The sequence below is a fragment of the Juglans regia genome, chromosome 14, assembly GCF_001411555.2.
Source record: "Juglans regia cultivar Chandler chromosome 14, Walnut 2.0, whole genome shotgun sequence".
Lineage (NCBI taxonomy): Eukaryota > Viridiplantae > Streptophyta > Magnoliopsida > Fagales > Juglandaceae > Juglans > Juglans regia.
This window is the reverse complement of record NC_049914.1, coordinates 17,911,687-17,930,830: the sequence shown is the minus strand read 5'-3', so window position 1 is coordinate 17,930,830 and position 19,144 is coordinate 17,911,687. Positions and strand designations below refer to the sequence as shown.

Sequence of the window (19,144 nt, the reverse complement as noted above, 5' to 3'; positions counted from 1 at the left end):
TGATAAATAAGCCCTACAAAGTTTTGTAAAAATGGCTATAGTAGATGGTGATGAAGATAAGAGAGGCAGATCAACATAATATAACTACAGGCTTATAAGAGCCTTATCTAGTAAAATGGTCCACCATCAGGACCTTCAAACCTTGCAGCTCTTAGCTAAATCACCAATACAAATCAAACAAAATTATATGCATCTTTACCAAAATCCAGTGGAAGCTTTTCTTCCCTTTTGGGAGCAAGCTCCCAAAATATAATTACAAAATTGAAAATGCATTTTTTACTGCAATGTTACATACCTCCCATGGCCTTGTGAAAATGCTGAGAATGGACAATTAAATGTCAATGTGGTTGTTTGTGTCACAAGCAGAAATTTGCAACTGCAAACCATATAGAAAGAGAATAACAAGGAAGTAAAAAAGGGGAGATACGTCCCTGATATGCAACATGAACTATGAGGAAGGAAATGTTAATTTAACAATTTTTTTTATAAGCAGGAAACCCTAATTAATTAAAAACACAATATATCATTCAATATAGGATCTTTTTTAATTGAAAGGTTCTAATATATTTATATATCCATTTGCAATGTAATTAAATGCAGTGCGGCCTAATTGCAATCATTATATGCAGTTAAATACATGATTATTCATTGTTAATGCATGGAATATGTACACCTGGACACACATATACACATAAATGTATATAAAATGTATGTATGGCTTAAAGGAGTTCTACATAACATGAGTGTGGTCCATTGCAATCATCCTAGGTAATTAAATGCAGGATTATTTATCGTTCATGATTTCAACAAACATTATCTTCATATTAAAATAAATACGAAAGTTGTATCACTGTTTCAAACTACTTTGAGTTTAGGAAGGGAGATTTTGCACTCAGTATTTTGGAGAGTAACAAAGAGCAATAAGCAGACAGCACACAAAGAGCTGGTCTACATTAATTAGGGGAAAATATTATCCATAAAGGCAAATACATTAATACATATAATCATAAGAGATTGGAATGGGTTGGTGTTGGCAACATCAAGACAATTTAGGTCACTCTATCCAGATCCTTTTCTAGCTGAATCTGTTGGGGCTTTGGAAGCTACTTGTTTTGGTGCTCACCTGGGACTAAAAAGGATAATACTAAAAGGGGATTCACTCCTAGTTACTCAAGCTATTAAAGGCAAAGTAGAAAACTAGTCTGCAGCTGGTATGATTATTGATGATATTAAGGGCTAGTTAAATGTTTATGACTCATGGTCAGTCTTACACATTCGAAGAAAGGGTAATAAGGCAGCTCATGTGCTTGCCAAGAAGGCTCTCTTGTCTTCTACATCCTCTATTGATGTAGGTAGTATTCCCGCTTATATTCTTGATTATATTTTATGAATGTTATAATGAAGAAGTTCATTTTCAAATTAAAAAAAAAAAGAAGTAAATTAAACACCAAGGAAACTGGGATGCATGCAAGGGAAACACACAAACAAAACATTTATGAGAAACTAGGGTTTCTATCTTCATGAGCAACACAAACTTTATGAACCTTTTGTTATAACATACCCAGTACATCATAACTTGCATACCATAAATAATTTAACAAAAGAAAAGATGGAAATAGTTTTATTTTTTTGCTGAGAGAAAAGATGGAAATAGTTACTCTAGGCTTGAGAAGAAACTCTCTAAGAAACCGTAGGTGATGAGATTGGCAATGGAAAATGTGAATAAGGAAATTATTCTGGTCATCATCCAATAATTGGAAATAAAGAAAACCCAATTGTTGAAAATGTACAAATGTTCCTTATTCGTACTCGAGTCCTATATAATTGGAAATAAAGAAAACCCAAATAATTTTCACAACACGAAAAGCAAAACAATTTGTAGTTGATCTAAACCCTTGAGATAAAAACTGAGGAGTAAACACACAGAAGTCCAGAAATGTATTCCTAAACCCTAGCATCACAGAGAAACAAGGAGTAAGAAGGGGTCAGTTTGAAGAAGATTACCTTTCACACAGATTTCTAGACGGGGTTTTGTAGTGTCTGGACTCACACTATCGTGGAAATGAGATGAAAGGTCACGAGATTGAGATAGAGGAAATCACATCGTGGGAAAATCATAGTGTAAGGGAATGAAGGGAGGGGGAAATCACAATGCATGTGAGGGGACTGAGAGAATCACAAAGAAGAAGAAGAAGAAGAAGAAGAAGAAGAAGGTCTCGCCGTCGAAAACATATTCTGCGATTGAGAAGCAGAAGACTTAGTGAATATGGGGTTTTCAAAATTGTCAGGAGATTTTTTGCGATTCACATAGAAGAAGAAGAAAGTTTAGGGCTTTGTGAGGAAAGTTGAGGGATTTACAGTGAAGAAGTTGGATTAGAAAAGTGAGGGGATTGAGGGTTGAAATCCAGAAGCAGTTTGGGGTTTCTGTCGAAGCACACCTTCAAATTCACAAGGAGACTGAGGGTTTCAAAGAGGAGTTATACTATACACAAACCTCACACTCTGCACACCACTTAAAAAATATGTGATTTTACTCTTTTATCCTCATATTTCATATTTTATATTTCATGAAACATGAGGAGGTTGAGGCAAGAAACCAGTTCGTTGTTAGTAAATACAGTCTGACATGTCAGGTGTGCTATGGATGCTCTCAAAGGTGGCTGCTATTAAGATTTTTCCAATTTTCTTATGAGTATTGCTATATCACACTTTACTATTCATCACACTCTCCACACACTTCACATAATTTTTTTTTTCACCCCAGCACGTTAGTGTGCTGGGGCTGCTTCACACAGTAGTGAAGCAGATTTATTCTTTTCTTATATCCGGAAAATTCTATTCGCCCGGCACTTCCACGCTGGTAGTATTTGAAATGACCAAAAGGCCATAAATTGTAATGCTGATCATCTTCTCTACCCCGTGACCCAGCCTTCCTCGACAAACAACTTCATTTCAAAACATAACTCTGCTCTCACCCTCCGTTCGACGGCGAGGTTTGGACGACGGCGACTCCTTCAGCTTTCCGCAACCCTTCACTCGACGGCGACTTCCTCATTCGACGGCATTCGGTCTTCAGACAAAAAAAACACATCACTTCAAGGCTAGGTCCCTCGACGGCGATTTCCTCAAACCGTACCAAACCATCACTCGACGGCGACGACGGAAACTTCTTCAGTCTGGAGTAATCTGGGTACAAAGCTCCCTTTTGCATGACAACTCATGAATATGCCACGGTGGTGGTAATTCTATCACTTTCTGTAGTAATCACGTTTTGTAACCCAAAATCTTGCTCGTTTTGTTTCCCAGGTTGTGTTTGTAACGCGAAGTCGAAAGCAAAGTTCGCGAGTTAGCATTTTGTACTCAAAGATGGTGAGTTAGGGCTTATAATCTTTTCCCCTGTTAGGAAAAGCCATTGGGCTCTTGGTTGAGTGAGAGAAAGAAAGACAAACCGCTTCAACCGATTTAATGATATCTCCTCCTCTTCTTTCTTTCTTTCTTTCTTCTTCTTCTCTCTCTCTCTCTCGCTCTCTCTTTTAAATTAATTTTTAATTTTTAATTGTGTGTATAAACCTACAGAGGGTCAGGGTTTGTTCTGCGGTGCCATTAATGTAATATGGGATTGTTGGATTCTTTTTGTTGTAATTGCAGTCAGATATAAGGAAGTGGTTCATGAAATCCCATGTCAAGGGCAATGGTGGGGAATCAAAGCCTGCAAATCCTGCCCCAAGCAATTCGGAGACCCTGGTGGGTATACTTAAATTTTTATATTCTGGCTGATAAAACATATATGAGTGTGTATGGGCGTGTAAGCTTAATTTCAGCTTTATTGGAAAAAAGTAAAATGAGATATAATATTTTGTATAGTGTGTGCGACTGCATTAAGCCTGAATTAACTTTTTGGTATCCGGGTTTTGGGTAAAAATTTGAAAGATTGAATGAACATCCAACAGCTTGATATATTGTTATGCATTTAGCTGAAAAAAAAAGTTATATCTATTTATGTACGTAAAAGTGCAAGTGTTAAATAATGTATAATTAAGCTTGAAATTTTGCTTCCCATGGCCTAACATTTTGAAGAATATTATAATCCCAACATTTCGATGGCTCAGGTTGCTATCTGTGCAATGGTCCTTTTGTAACTTGCTGCTACTTATATAAAAAAAAATGATCCTTTTGTAACTTGCTGCTGTTTTGTTTGTTACATGAGGTGGACTAGTGCTCAGTTTGTTTGTTTGTTTGTTGAGAAAACAAAGGAAATGTGTAACACCGCATTCCCGTAGGATAGGGATGTTACTAACATTCATAACATAATGCCCGGTGAAGAGGTTTGAAGTCATGAAAAATACCTCATTTACTCAAAAAAACGTCAACTAAAGTGAACATAAATGTCTTCGAATCATGAAACTGAAAACATAAAGTAAAAACATAAACTAAACTAATTTTTGTGTAAATAACACTTATTCCTTTCTAAGTCTTTGCACTAAATCTATTCCTGGCCCTCCATCTCTGCATCCTCACAATCACCATCTGTGAGAATTAGACATAGAAGAAAACATGAAGACAAACAAAAATGAGAGGAGGTGATCACTTATTTGTTTGGTTTCCTTAACAGCCTTTTGTGTTTGATAAATGAACAACTTTGCATAACTAAGCCTCATGGTTTTATTAGTTTGTATTCAATGGAGGCTCTGTTTTTCCTTGGTGTCCAAACAATGGAAGTTGTAATCATTAGAATTAGTTTTGGTTCTTTGCTTTTCCGTTTCTTCTGACAATTTGATTAGCAAAAGATTAGTCAATAGATTTTTATATGAATACTCCAAGGGAATCATTGCTGGGTTATTGTTTAGAGGAAGCATTTTTGCATTATTGTTTGATATTAAGTAGCTGGGAATTAACTCCTAGGGGTTGGCTCAAGTGGTAAAGGCCTTGGTCTTGGCGGTATGCTCCTTCTAGGTCTAAGGCATGAATCCTCTTGGGTGCAAACAATTTCTAGGGGCCATCAAACTGGGGGAACTTCCCCTTGAATTATCCAAGATGCACTTGCGGGAAACTTCTTGTCGAGGACTTGTGCACCCTCGAGATTAGTCGGGACTTTGTTCTCAAACACCCGGTGCCAATAAAAAAAATTAAGTAGCTGGGTATAGAAGGTACTGATTATGTATAGTTTGCTACACTTGAAGGTTGTTGGACAACTAAATTATATATATATATTTTTTTTATTGGTAAACAAATTTTATTGATCTTAAGAATAGGCAAAAACCCTGGTATACGAGACATAAGCAAGAGCATCGCCTAAGCATGCTAGTTCAGTGATGTAAGAAATTCATGGAAATTTATTCCATTGAAATAAATTACAACCGACCAATGGAATAAATTATTGAAAAACAAATTCCTAAGCTCTTCCATTGACCACTCTTGATCTTCAAAGCTTTTATCGTTCATTTCCCTCCAAATGCACCACCATAAGCATATTGGGAACATCTTCCATATTGCTTCAATATGAGAATCACCTTGAAGGCCTCTCCAAGAAGCTAGGAGATCGATCACCCTTTTTGGCATTACCCAAGTTAGTAACACCCGAGTGAAGAAGTCATTTCATAAGGTCATGGCAATCTCGCAATGAAGTAGTAAATGATCAATGAACTCCCCACTCTTTTTGCACATGCAAGACCACTCCATGACAATGAATCGACGTATCCTTAAATATTCAAATGTGAGTATCTTTCCCAAGGAAGTGGTCCATACAAAGAAGAGTGCCTTTAAGGGTGCATTTGTCTTCCAAATACTCTTCCATGGGAATGGATTTGTATTATGCGTGTTCATGGCTTGATAGAAGGAGTGGACTGTGAACTTCCCTTTCTTGGAGTGAACACCTAGGGGTTGGCTCAAGTGGTAAAGTCCTTACTCTTGGTGGTATGCACTGTATAAGGTCTAAATTTTGAATCCTCTTAGGTGCAAACAATCTTTTGGGGCCATCGGACTGGGGGTGTTTTTCCCTTTAATTACCCGAGGTTCACTTGTTGGAAATTCCTTGCCGAAGGTCTGTGCACTCGGGATTAGTCGGGACATTGTTTTTAGACACTCGGTGCGAATAAAAAAAACTTCCCTTTCTTGGAGTGACTCCAGAAAATCTTGTCATCAACTTCCCCCCTCATGCGAGTCGAGTATATGAGGTCATAAAACTTCGAAATTGTGTCGGCTTCCCAATCATGTGCATTTTTAAAGAAAGTAATATTCCATTGAGGAGCACCATTTGATGTAAGCAAAAGGTCCGCAATCAAGGATTCTTTCATTCTTGCTGTACCTTAGACTTCTGGATAAGTTTCCTTGAGTGGACATGTCGCCACACCATATGTCATGCCACAATTTGATTTGGAATCCGTCACCCACCTCAAAGCGGGTATTTCTAAAGTATGTATCCCGTCCTCTTTTTATGTGCTTCCAAAGCCCCACCCCATATGGCCCACCTTACCTCATTTGAACACAGAAAAGTGTGTTGGAAAATTAGATTATATAAAACATTTGCAACAAAAAAGAGTAAAATGCGAAAAGAAAACAAAGTGCGTTTAAGTGAAAAGAGTAAAATGCGAAGGATGAAGCGCTTTGCTTACCAAAAGCGAAGCAAGCTTGAAAAAGTCTGCTTTAGTAATTGTTTTTGAAAAAAATAGTAAATATCTGTTTAAAACACAGAAAATGATGTAAACAAATATTCTCAAGTATTAGTTGGTATTGAAGATCATTCACGTACCATAGCCCTACTTTTTGTTTTCCATTTTATTTTTGCCAAGTGTACCATAGCCCCATATGTTGTCATATGTGGTGCATATGCTCGGAATCTGACGTCATAGTCCATGTTGGCTTTTTGGATGGGTTGATATTTGATTGCTTATGTTAGCATAGAAGTCAATAGCTGCATTTCATGAGCTGTTTTGGTTATGGCCTTTTTTTTTTTTACTTAGCAATAAAAAAACAGAATGACTTCCATTTTATTGTGGGTATCAAGTACCATATAATTGTATACTTAAAAAAATAAATCATAGATATGATTAAAAAAAATAAAGCACAAGTGAATTATATGAATACCATGTTTAAGTTTTATGTAAATAGATTATTACTTGATTGTCATGTTGTGTAATACTCTAATAGCTTGATTTAAGAGACTAAAGATATTGCCATCTTACTTTTTAAACCTTTTTTCATTGTATTTTATGTTTTTTTTTGTTAGCATACATAATTTTAAAAATGTGCAAATTATTTCAATCAGGCGCATGGTTACGCCTAGTGCCTAGACTCTAGACAGTGTTTGTGCTTAAGTCCACCTAGCTTTTTCACCAACATTGAACTAGATATGATTTTCTTCTATTCTCTCCCTTTCTTTACTAGTCTTGAAGGAGGTGTAGTAAGTTGATAACATATCTGCTGATTTACTTCAATCATGGTGAATGCAGGTACATGGAGGCCAAGAAAGTTCAGTCAGGAGGAGAACTAGCAAGTATTTTGCAACTGACAAACAAAAGCCAGAAGACGAAGAGGAAACAAAGGAACTTCCAGCAAAAAGAAAGACTCAAAAGGATAGCATTGAATCATTGAAACCCAAGCCCTCTAAAAAAGCTCATAAAGTTGAAGATGATGATGACGACTTTGTCTTGCCTAGTTCAAGGAAGAATTTGGTTGATGTGACTCCTAGCAAGAAGCTGAAGAGTGGATTGGGTAGGGGAATTTCACAGAAACCTGTGGATGTTGAAGAAGGTGATGAGGAAGATGATAAAGATACTGAAACTCAAAAGTCTGGCGGAAGGGGTCGTGGTAGAAGAGGTTCATCAGCAGCACCGGCTGGTGGAAGAGGCAGAGGTGGCGGGCGGGGTGGATTTATGAACTTTGGAGAAAGGAAAGATCCTCCTCATAAAGGAGAAAAGGTGAAAAAATGTTAAATTTTATTTTATTAATTAATTCATAGGATCGTACTATTCTCAATGTTGGTACCAAAATCTTCCTTTGTGTATCAGGAAGTCCCTGAGGGCACTCCCAATTGCTTAGCTGGTTTAACTTTTGTAATTAGTGGAACACTTGACAGGTATTTATTTTCATCTTTATCATGATGTTCACATGCTAATCTTTTATGGAATTAAACACGATAATTCTTTTGTATACTTTTTCTTCTCTTTGTAGATTAGATCACCTTTAAACCATCAGTCTTTTAATGCATGAATGTTTTATCACGAGGATGAAATTTACTTTTTTGATGGCATTGCATGATTGGATGGGTGCCTTAGCCAGTGATCCATTTGCTTCCTTTTGTTTTCTTGGTTTAACGGTCTTCATGAATTTGAATATGTAACTTTTTAAGGACCCTTGTAGAATTTTGTGTACCTGACCTCTACTTTCTTTGTAAAACTCCTATTTAAAAAGATCATATTTTGCTCCAAGAAGTTAAAAATAACTGTTGCTTTTAAATTTCATAATTCTTTGTGATTTTTGTTTCATCTGTGACATTGGCCTAGTTGTGGTGATCACTTATGTCTTTTGTAATTGTTATATTTTGGTGGCTTGAGGTTGTATACTGAACTTTGACTGGGTTTACAGTCTGGAGCGTGAAGAAGCAGAAGATTTGATTAAAAGACATGGTGGTCGTGTCACTGGATCCGTCAGCAAGAAAACAGTTATCTCATACTTCTATCTTGTTTATGCTTGCATTGGCATAGCACTACCAGCTTGTGATAAATATCTTCTGTTTGCAGAATTATCTTTTATGTGATGAAGATATTGGAGGACGGAAGTCTGCTAAAGCCAAAGAGCTGGGGTTTGTAGTCTTAGATCCATACATGTAGATTTGCTTATGCATTCCTTCTTTTGTTATACTTCAACAGTTAATTGCCTTTTCAAATCCTTATACAGTACCACGATGCTCACTGAGGATGGGTTGTTTGATATGATCCGTGCATCAAAACCTGCACAAGAAGAATCAAAGAGACCAGTATATAAGGCTGCACCTTTACCAAAGAAAAGTCCACAGAAAACAGAAGCAAACAGTATGCCCCATCTGCTTTTCTTGTATTTTTGCAACAATAAAATTATTGTGGCATATCTTATTAAAAAATCATTGTAACATTAGATGAATATCTCATTGGTTTGTACCTATCTAGTTGTGGCTCTGGGTCCAGGGTATTGATCAAAAGCCTTCATTTCTATGGTTTATATTAACACACACACACACAAACAAAACATCCACTACATTGTTTCATCATGCGTAAAACAACTCCTGTAAATTGACATTTGTAAGGCAAATCTGAAGGTGGCGTAGAGATCTGACCATTTAAGAATAGCATAAGTTTATATGATTTTGTTACGTTTCAATTGGTTGAAGATTCTCCCCCCATGAGACCTTTTTCCTATGTAATTTTGTCTTTGGAGGCTGGGTGTTGATGACTTGCCTTACCTTCAGAGGTTTATCTCTTCCTTGAACTTAAGTCTCACAATTCCAAAAGTAAAAACTATCTTCTCATTTTAGCAAAGACCATATTTGTCAGTTCTGATAAATGGCTTTTGTGGTGTTTTAGAATGTATGCTTTTGTTTTTATTGAATCATAGGAAAACGTGACATCAGAATGCATTTCTTTGATTCGTTGGACTTTTCAATGCCATTGTTAAAGATCAGCCATATGTGAAGCCAATTGGTGTTCATTAGCTGTGGTATACTTATATTTCTTTCCCTATGGATTGTACTTGCTTGCAAGAGAGCCTGACCTTTACAATTTTGGAAGCAATGGATGCCACATTCAGTTCTTCCTGTTTGGACTTAACCATGTAATTGCATTATTCCTTGGTTTCCTCTTGCATGTGTTGGAATTTTGTTACTATAGAAGATAGTGTCAGCAATTCTGTGGAAATGAAAGCCAGCAGAGGATTGACCCCAAGGGCATCTCCAGCTAAGCGAAAAAATCAAACTGTTGAGAAAAATACTTTGACATGGGCAGAAAAGTATAGGCCGAAGATCCCAAATGAGATTGTTGGAAATCAGTCGCTGGTATTTGTCTCAGCTTCCATCTTTTTGCCATTGCATTTGGAATTAAATCTACTTCTTTTATCTAACTCTTGGCCAGAATTATCGTAAGGATCTCCTATGTGTTGATGTGCAGGTTAAGCAGCTTCATGACTGGTTGGCACATTGGAAGGAGCAATTTCTTGATACTGGAACTAATAAAAAGGGCAAAAAACAAAATGATTCTGGTGCCAAAAAAGCTGTCCTCTTGAGTGGAACACCAGGCATTGGAAAAACAACTTCAGCAAAGTTGGTCAGTCAGATGCTCGGTTTCCAGGCAATAGAGGTGGCATGATGTTATACGAAGTCAAATATTTCTAAAATGATCATTGGTTCATTGCGAAATAACAGTATGATCTTTCACCTGTCCTCACGTTCTCCCTTACATGTCATCTAGGTAAATGCTAGTGACAGTCGTGGGAAGGCTGATGCCAAAATTGAAAAAGGAATTGGTGGAAGCAATGCAAATTCTATAAAGGAACTTGTCAGCAATGAGGCCCTGAGTGTTAACATGGATCGGTTGGTCAGAAATACTTATAATATCTCATAGAAGTTCCTAGAAAACCCCTAGGGGTTGGCTCAAGTGGTAAAGGCCTTGGGCTTGGGGGTATGCTCCCCCCAGGTCCAAGGTTCAAATCTCCTTGGGTGCAAACAATCTCTAGGTGCCACACCCCCTGGTGAAAAGCCAGCGATTTAACCAGTTCCCTGTAGGGAAACTTCCGAGGGTGCGGTGCACGGGACCGGGGTTTACTCTGCAGGGGTGGGTCCGAAGGGCCCTGCCTTGGAGAGGTTTCCCGACATAAAAAAAAAAAAAAAAAAAAAAGTTCCTAGAATTAAATTGGTTGAATTTTCTGCTGAAGTTAATCATTTAATTTCAGTTCAAAGCAGCCAAAAACTGTACTGATTATGGATGAGGTTGATGGGATGTCTGCTGGAGATAGGGGTGGGATTGCTGACCTTATTGCCAGCATCAAAATTTCCAAAATTCCGATTATCTGCATTTGCAATGACCGATACAGTCAGAAACTGAAAAGTCTTGTTAACTACTGTTTGCTTCTTAGCTTTCGGAAACCTACAAAACAACAGGTTTAGTATGCTGATTCTGTTATTGTTCTTTCTTTCTTACTTTTTCTATTACTTGTGAAGTTTATTAGTATATTTATTATCTAGTCCTTTCATCTGGCATTGTGAATTGATATTCTCCAGTCATTAGTTTATCTGCTAATGTTTAGAAGACTAGGTTAGTCAGATAACCAAAATACACATTCCAAGTTCTGTTTAGTTTGGATGGGCCTTTTTGGGCAAGTCTGTGTCATGGACTCATGGTCTAATAGTTGTATTTACTGTTATATGCGGATATAATACTCTGATTTTGTAGGCAAATACGAAAAAAATAGGTGCAGAGACAAATTAAAAGCCAGGGCTTATTTTGGGGTTTTTTTTTTTTTTTTTTTGGGGGGGGGGGGGGGGGATGGACTCTTGAATCATGTTTATTTATAGAATATGTCCTGCGGGCTTTAATGTAATTACATTTGTTGTTGTTACATGAGTAACCCATTGATACCAAAATGTAACTTTGAATGACATTTGGATTACTTCACTTTGAGTCACAAATGCTTTTTTAATTTTGAAATTGACAAAATGTATGAGCTTCAAGGAGTATATTTCTTACTCTGACATTCTGTCATTATTATCGCTATCATTAATGATAGAAATTTTAAAATTTGCTAGATTTTGCATCCTATCTGCAGCTGACATTTTCTGATTACAAGATTATTGTGAATCTTTTGACGCAATCGCCATTCATGCTATAGACTTGGTTGAAGTCATGGATAATGAGAACCTGGTTGGTGTCATATAAAAAGAACAGATGAATATTCTCTTGGCCTCTCTAATTTGGTGGTATTTTAATTTGGTCCCTCTGTTACTCATCTTATCAATCTAATCCTTCATAATTTTGAATACTTTGAGCGATGTCAATTTCTGACAACAGAGCAACTGAGATAGGACTTTATCATGCTTGGGACATTTTTTATTATCTTGCACATTTATATGTGGCATTAGTGTGCTAACTTGTCTGCCCTTTTGTTCATATTTGTTTCCTTCTAATCTTTCCTGTGGGTCTGTGTTGGGCTGTTGGAATAAGGTTCACCATTTAGTTGCGTTTTCTTTATTTATTTAGAATAAATTCATGGTGGGCTTTGCGGATTAATGCTTGCAGTGAGTAGCTCCCCCCAGCATTACAAACACTCCTGTTTGCTCCCATAATTACACTCTCACTTAGTTTCCTCCCATAATTACGCGATATATGACGCTTTCAAAAAGAAATCTAAGGATCATTTTTTGCCTCTTCACTACCGTAGCTCAGCGCAAACTAACTTCAACAGAAAAACTTGGAAATACAAGTGGTGGTCATGGCCTCTACAAAAAGGAAATATAAAATGAATTCAGAAAATTAAAGTAAAAAAATACTCCTACTTCCCTTTTCCCTCTCTTCTCCAATTTTTTTTTTAGCTTTCATGTCCTGCCAAACCCTTTATAACAGACTCTGCTTGGGTCTTGTTCACGTAAAAAGTTTTTTTGCAGTCTATGATGTTTGATGTTAAAAATCAATTTATACTATGCTCGACCCGCATGACAATAATCCATTCCCTAGGAAGGCTATTTGGCCGAACAAGGCACCTTTGAGGTCACTTTTTTTTTGTATGGGCAGTTGGTTTCGGGATGACCTTTACCTTGGATAATTCAAAGAAAAGAAATATCGTTGTGATGGATTGGTGTGTAGGAGGACTGGAAAATCAATAGACAATCTATTGTTGTATTTTGAGGTGACTAGTGCTCTTTGGAATGTTATTCTTTGTTTGTTCGGTTTAGATTGGGTTATGCCTTCCAGTGTGGTGAATCTTTTGGGCATGCTGGAAAGGAAAATTTACTTTCGCTCTGTGGAAGATTATGCCAGTTTGTTGGTTATGATATCTATGGGGAGAGGGAATTGATCCAGAGCTTTGAGGACAATTAAAGATTTCTTCCTTAAGACCCTTTATCACTGGATGTGTGATCATATTCATTTTTCATGTTTAAGTTTGAATTGATCTCCAAGCAATGTAAAATTACAAGAATACCACAAAATGTGGAGAGAAAGTGAAAGATAAACACCAAAATAAACTTGTAACTTGGAGACAAAGTACTGTACTTGAAGAAAAAAGCAACAGAAAAAATTAACTATATAAATATGTCTTGATCCCTGGTTGAAAAAGACCTGTGCCTATGTCTACATTAGTGCATTTGATGCCTAAACAAGAAAAAATGTACTTATCAACAAGAAAAACAAGAAGAAATGTAGAGAGAAGCTAAATAAGCAAACTGAGAAGAAAACATCCAACACATAGATATAACCCACCACCGAAAGGAAATCCACCTACAAGACAATTGTAGTGATCACCACCGAAGGATAATTTCCATGAAATACGAAGTAAAGAAACACCCTCAAAATAGCCTAGAGATTCAGAACTATAGAAAGAAGAAAACTCTTCAAAGAAAGCCAAAGAAACAGAGAAAAACACCAAAATAGTCTTGAAACTTGGAGACAGTGGGGCTTTTGTTGAGGGTGTCCATTTGTGAGATGGGTGTATCTTGCCTCAATGGGAGCATCCGGGGGCATCCTTATTATGTGGGATTTGAGGGTGGTTGAGTCTATTGAGGAGTGTGTTAAAAATTATATGATAGCGTGTTCGTTTAGAAATGTAGACGACTTTTGTTGGGCTTTCGTTGGTGTGTAAGGGCCAAACGTGGACACATATAAGAAGGTCCTATGGGAGGAGTTAACGGGTTTGAGTAGTTGGTGGAACTTACCATGGTGTATTGGTGGAGACTTTAATGTCACTAGATTTCCTAGTGAAAGATCAGGAGAAGTCCGGCATAGCCAGACAATGAATGAGTTTTCTGAATTCATTCTTGATATGGAGTTGGTGGACTTACCACTTGTGGGTGGTGTGCACACTTGGTCTAATAATCGGTCGTGGTCTCGTTTGGACAGATTTTTGGTGTCTTCTTCATGGGTGGCACATTACTGTGTTACAGAAGAGACTGGATCCCAGTAACTTCATTGGTTCTCTCCAATGGTATCGGGGTCTCCATTGGAGATTCTAGGGTGACAACAAGTCCCTTCACCTCTGGGGTGATCACAGATCCTACATTTCCTTCAGACCTTGGCAGTATACCCCTTTCCTTCAACTCTGATGAGGGAGCCATAGTTTCTTCAGGGATCAAGGGTGTAATACCGACTATTGATCTATCCTGTGTTACACGAGGCGAATGACATTCCATTACTGATGTCTCTACGCCAATACCTGATGTAGGCTTCAAATAACCCAGATTTTCTTTTGACTTGCCATACTCTCCTGGATCTGGTTATTAGGACAGGGCCGAATCCGATCTTCCGTTTTCTTTTTTCTGAGTTTAAAGGATTCGGGTCTATCATGTTTCTTACCACCCTGTTGCCTCCAGCTGAAAGCCGGTGTAGACAAGAAAGTTATCGCTGCCTTCAACTCGACAAGTTGGGTTTCCATCTCCTTTAAAGAATTGTGCATGTCGACAAGTTGGTCCTGAGGCATGATTTACAGACCCCCCACACTCTGAACCCCCAAAGCATGACCCATCTTTAGAGTTGCCGCATAGGATCGCCTTGCCACCGAGGATGTACTTGGGTCTTTGTGCACCTCCAAATTCTCCCTCTCTGCCACACCACCTACATGTCTAGTATGCGACTCCCTGACAAAGTCATGTCCTGCAGCACCTTGTCCTTCCAAGCCATCACTCCCTTTCTTGCTGAAGGAAAAATGACGTAGCACCTCCACTATCCTTCTCCAGCCACTGCCCCCCTCTTCAGGATTGAAAATAAAATTTCTCCTCCCACCACCACCGTACTCCTCCACCGTCATATAACGTCCTCGAGCATTCAAGCAACGATGCGTCGTGAAACTGTGTCAACCTTACTGGACAGTGGAGAAAAAATTTTGTTTCTTATCCTTAGTGCACCCTTCCATGGCCTTGGCCAACCACTGTATTGTTGTCGAACCCAGAACCAACTTAGATATCACCCTTCGACTCTTTTTAGTAATGGCCAACATACTCCCCTCCTTCACTAGTGTAAAGGATTTATATTTTATGACCAACTCCATAGAAGAACCCATACTGACCCACTCCCCTTCTTCAACAACCATTCGTCATCTCAAAGAAACCAGATCAGAAATCCGTTGGGAGCTGCAAACACTGCAGAATTGTCTGGACTCCAGGTCGTGCTCACTGCAAGCACTGCAGAGTTGTCTTGGACTCCAGTTGCAATACTGAGATAGTGCTCACAAGAGATGCTGGAGCCCTCACCGAAGCCTTTTGTCGACAACATGACCAACAGAGGCTTCGGGAGGATTGCCGGAGTACTCTGAGAGACAATACAACGAGATCTAGGTCGCTGGAGGTTGGACCGACGCTGGACCGCCCTTAGTGAAGTCGCCGAGGTCTGTCGGCTTTATCTGTGATGACTGTGCAGTGTCTCTTGCCGGCAAGGGTGAGTGGCGGCAGATCTGGTTCCTTAGGGTTTTCACACTTTGTGGTGTTTTCTCTCTCCGTAGGACCGACGCCGAATGACCCTCAGTGAAGTTTCCGGGGCCCGTCGGCTTTGTCTATGACGTCGATGAGAGGTCACTCACCAGCAAGAGTGGCGGCGGTTTCCTTAGGGTTTTACGTACGGAGAGAGGTAATGACGTTGTTCATATTTTGTAGAAGAATGTCTAGAGTTGGGAGTGTAGTTGGATACTGTGTCTGAGGATTGTGGCTCCCCTGGTCTCTCTTCCTCCAATAGGGGATTTGATTCTGCCTAAAGTTAACAAAATTCAACAATTTGTGGAAATTTCACATAGAGGATGTGAAGACCAATTTAAAGAACTAATTACTGTGATTGAGGCAAGCCGCGCGCTTAAAACCAAATCAAGTTTCAAGAAAACCAGGGAGTTACAACGTCTTTTTTCAGCAATCAACTACTATGCTAAGGGTGGTAGCTCAACTAGAGAGAAGTCTAAAGGGAGGGCATTGTGAGACAGGAATCAAGGTGTTGGGTTGGTGTTCGGGTAGAGTTTTAGTTCTGCGGGAAACAAGGGCTTGGGGTCGGGGCTGATGTATTTTGGTTTTTTTTTTTTTTTTTATGGGCTTTTTGGATCATTGGGGGCTTGTTGGGTTATTTTGGGTAAGGTATTTTCTTGTATACATTCAATGTACTTGGTTCTCCTTTTGATATATAAATTTTTTTTACTCACAAAAAAAAAAACAGTTTGCTTGGACCATTTCCCTATTGTACTGGATTGTGGAGGCATTCACGAGGGTAAATGATTCTTTAAGTTTGAAAATATATGACTGAAAGTCGAGAGTTTTGTGGATAAAGTGAGGTTGTGGTGGACCTTGTACTCTTTTGAGGGTTCACCTAGCTTTATCTTAGTTGGGAAATTGAAAGCATTGAATAGGGATTTGAAGAGGTGGAATGCTAAAGTCTTCGAACACATTAATAGTAAAAAAAGGTCTCTTATGGAGGATGTACAGGACTTGGAGGAAAGAGAGGGGAGCGCTCCTCTTTCCGAAGAGGACTCTTGCAGGAAACTAGCTATCACTTCGGAGTTGGAGAAGGTGTTACTAATGGAGGAAATTTCGTGGAACAAAAGTCAACAACCCTTTGGTTGAAGGAATGGGACTGTTGTACGAAACTTTTCCACTAGTTGGCTAATTCTCACCATCGGAATAATGCCATCGAGGTGCTTCAAGTTGAGGGGCAGGTATACTCTGATCATGATGCTATTAAGAACCATATTATCACTTACTATGAAGATTTACTTGCTGAAAAATCCCCGTGGAGACCCAAATTGGATGGCATACCTTTTGAGAATATTGATCAAGTAAGCTTTGGGTGGTTGGAGAGACATTTTGAAGTAGAGGAGGTTCTTTGGGTGCTTCGCGGGATGGCCAAGGATATAGCCTCGGGGCCAGATGGTTTTTCGATGGCCTTTTATCATGATTGTCGGGATGTGGTGGGGGAGGATATTGCAGGTTTTTCGGGAGTAATACACTTTTGGTAAATTTGAAAAGAGCATTAATGCGCCTTTCATTGCTCTTATCCCTAAGAAAGTTGGGGCAATGGAGGTAAAAGACTTTCAGCCTATTAGTCTCATTAATGGGGTGTATAAGATAATTTCAAAGGTGCTTGCCAATCGCATCAGTAAGGTTTTGAGTAGTATTATATTAAAACCCCAAAATGTGTTTGTGAAGGGGAGACAAATCTTGGATTCAGTGTTGATTGCCAACGTATGCCTAGATTGTAGACTTAAGGAGGGTACACCTAGACTCTTGTGTAAGCTGGACATGGAGAAGGCCAACGACCACGTTAATTGGGATTTTTTGTGTTATCTCCTGGGGAGGTGCAGCTTCGGGGAGAGATGGATTTCATGGATTAGGTATTGTATAACTACGGTTTGCTACTCGGTTTTGGTGAATGGAGCACCTGAAGGATTCTTTAACAGCTCTAGGGGATTAAGACAAGGGGATCCTCTCTCCCCTTTGCTGTTTGTCGTTGTTATGGATGCTTTGAGTCGTATGTTGAGTGCAGCTGTTAATAGAGTTTTTATTGTTGGATTCTCAGTGGGAGGTGTCACTATATCTCACTTACTATTTGCTGATGACATGTTGCTGTTTTGTGAGCCGGACAACGATCATATGCAGTACTTGAGGGCTGTATTACTTTGTTTTGAAGTAGTTTCAGGCTTGAAGGTAAATCTCTCGAAGTCAAATGGTTCTTGTGGGTGGTGTGAACAATATTCAGGGCTTGACAACTATCTTGGGTTGTAAGATTGCCTCGCTGCCCTTGAACTATCTCGGTCTTTGATTGGGGTCTGCGTTCAAGACAAAATTTATTTGGGATGGTGTGTTAGAAAAAATTAAAAGAAGATTGGCTGGGTGGAAACGGATATATTTGTCCAAGGGTGGTAGATTGACTCTCATTAAGAGCACCTTATCTAATCTTTCTACTTTTTTTTTCTCCTTATTTCCGATACCAGCAAATGTGGCTTCTCGTATTGAGAAAATTTTCCGTAAGCTTCTTTGGGGAGGAATGGGGGATGAAACCAAGTTCCATCTTGTGGGTTGGGATAAAATTTGCTCACCAATAATGTGTGGTGGGCTGGGGGTGCGTAATGTAAGGGTCTTCAACAAAGCACTTTTAGGGAAATGGTTGTGGAGGTATCATAGGGAAGGAGAGGGCGTAGGGGTATGGAGAGAAGTGATAGAGTCTAAGTATGGGAGCATTCGGGGGGGTTGGTGCTCTACTAAAGTTAGGGGGGGCGCATGGTGTGGGATTGTAGAAAAACATAAGAGAAGTGAGAGTCTAAGTGTGTGACATGTTCTGGTTTGTTTATTGAATAGATCTGTGTTATGATATACTTATGAAAAAAAAAGATCTGTGTTATGATATGGTTTTGGAGCTAACTGATGTATATCAATTTTTTAGGTTATATGTAGCTTATTTTGTTTCATTTTCATCGATATCTGTTTTTCCAGTTACATTTTCTCGTGGCCCGTGGCCATGGAAACCTCTGTTCATAGGAATCTCCAGGGACACTCAAGTGTTGTTAACTTGTATTGCTGTTAAGGAAAATGATACTTGGCCCCATGAATTTGCCCCCTCAAAGTTACTGCTTGGGTATTTTATTTTATTTTATTTTCCTTAGTTAGTGGTTAAGGAAGTGACTATAGTGAAGTTGTGTATTTTTTTTTCCTGAAAGAAAATGAAAAAAAAGTGCAATTGCACTAGTGGTAACTTTGAGGGGGCAAATTCATGGGGCTGAGTAACAGCACCCTTGCTGTTAATGTTAATTTGGGTAACTCGTCAGAGAACAAAAATAGTTTGGATTGAGCTAGTGCAGTGACATGTCAAGAAACTGATCCTTGAATTCATTTTTGCATGCGTGTAATATATCTGTGATATTATTGGAGGAAACGGGAGGGGAGTGTCTCCCCTTATCCTGATACGGGCGAATAGTGGTTGGGGAAGGAGAGATGAGAAGAAAT

At 38.8% G+C, this 19,144-nt stretch overlaps 1 protein-coding gene across 2 annotated transcripts in view; it reads left to right on the top strand.

The window, feature by feature from the left end:
* Positions 1-2,885: 2,885 nt before the first annotated feature.
* LOC109014000 (replication factor C subunit 1) overlaps positions 2,886-19,144 on the top strand; it is a 32,243-nt gene continuing 15,984 nt past the window's right edge. The window contains exons 1-12 of one of the 2 annotated variants that reach the window (XM_035685371.1): positions 2,886-3,190; positions 3,307-3,369; positions 3,649-3,744; positions 7,449-7,916; positions 8,007-8,074; positions 8,584-8,659; positions 8,739-8,800; positions 8,896-9,029; positions 9,861-10,024; positions 10,137-10,325; positions 10,437-10,558; positions 10,918-11,125. In XM_035685371.1, the coding sequence (XP_035541264.1) occupies positions 3,367-3,369; positions 3,649-3,744; positions 7,449-7,916; positions 8,007-8,074; positions 8,584-8,659; positions 8,739-8,800; positions 8,896-9,029; positions 9,861-10,024; positions 10,137-10,325; positions 10,437-10,558; positions 10,918-11,125 (1,590 nt within the window). In that variant the 5' untranslated portion in view covers positions 2,886-3,190; positions 3,307-3,366. The remainder of the gene's footprint in view (positions 3,191-3,306; positions 3,370-3,648; positions 3,745-7,448; positions 7,917-8,006; positions 8,075-8,583; positions 8,660-8,738; positions 8,801-8,895; positions 9,030-9,860; positions 10,025-10,136; positions 10,326-10,436; positions 10,559-10,917; positions 11,126-19,144) is intronic. The other variant, XM_018996296.2, reaches the window with a different exon arrangement.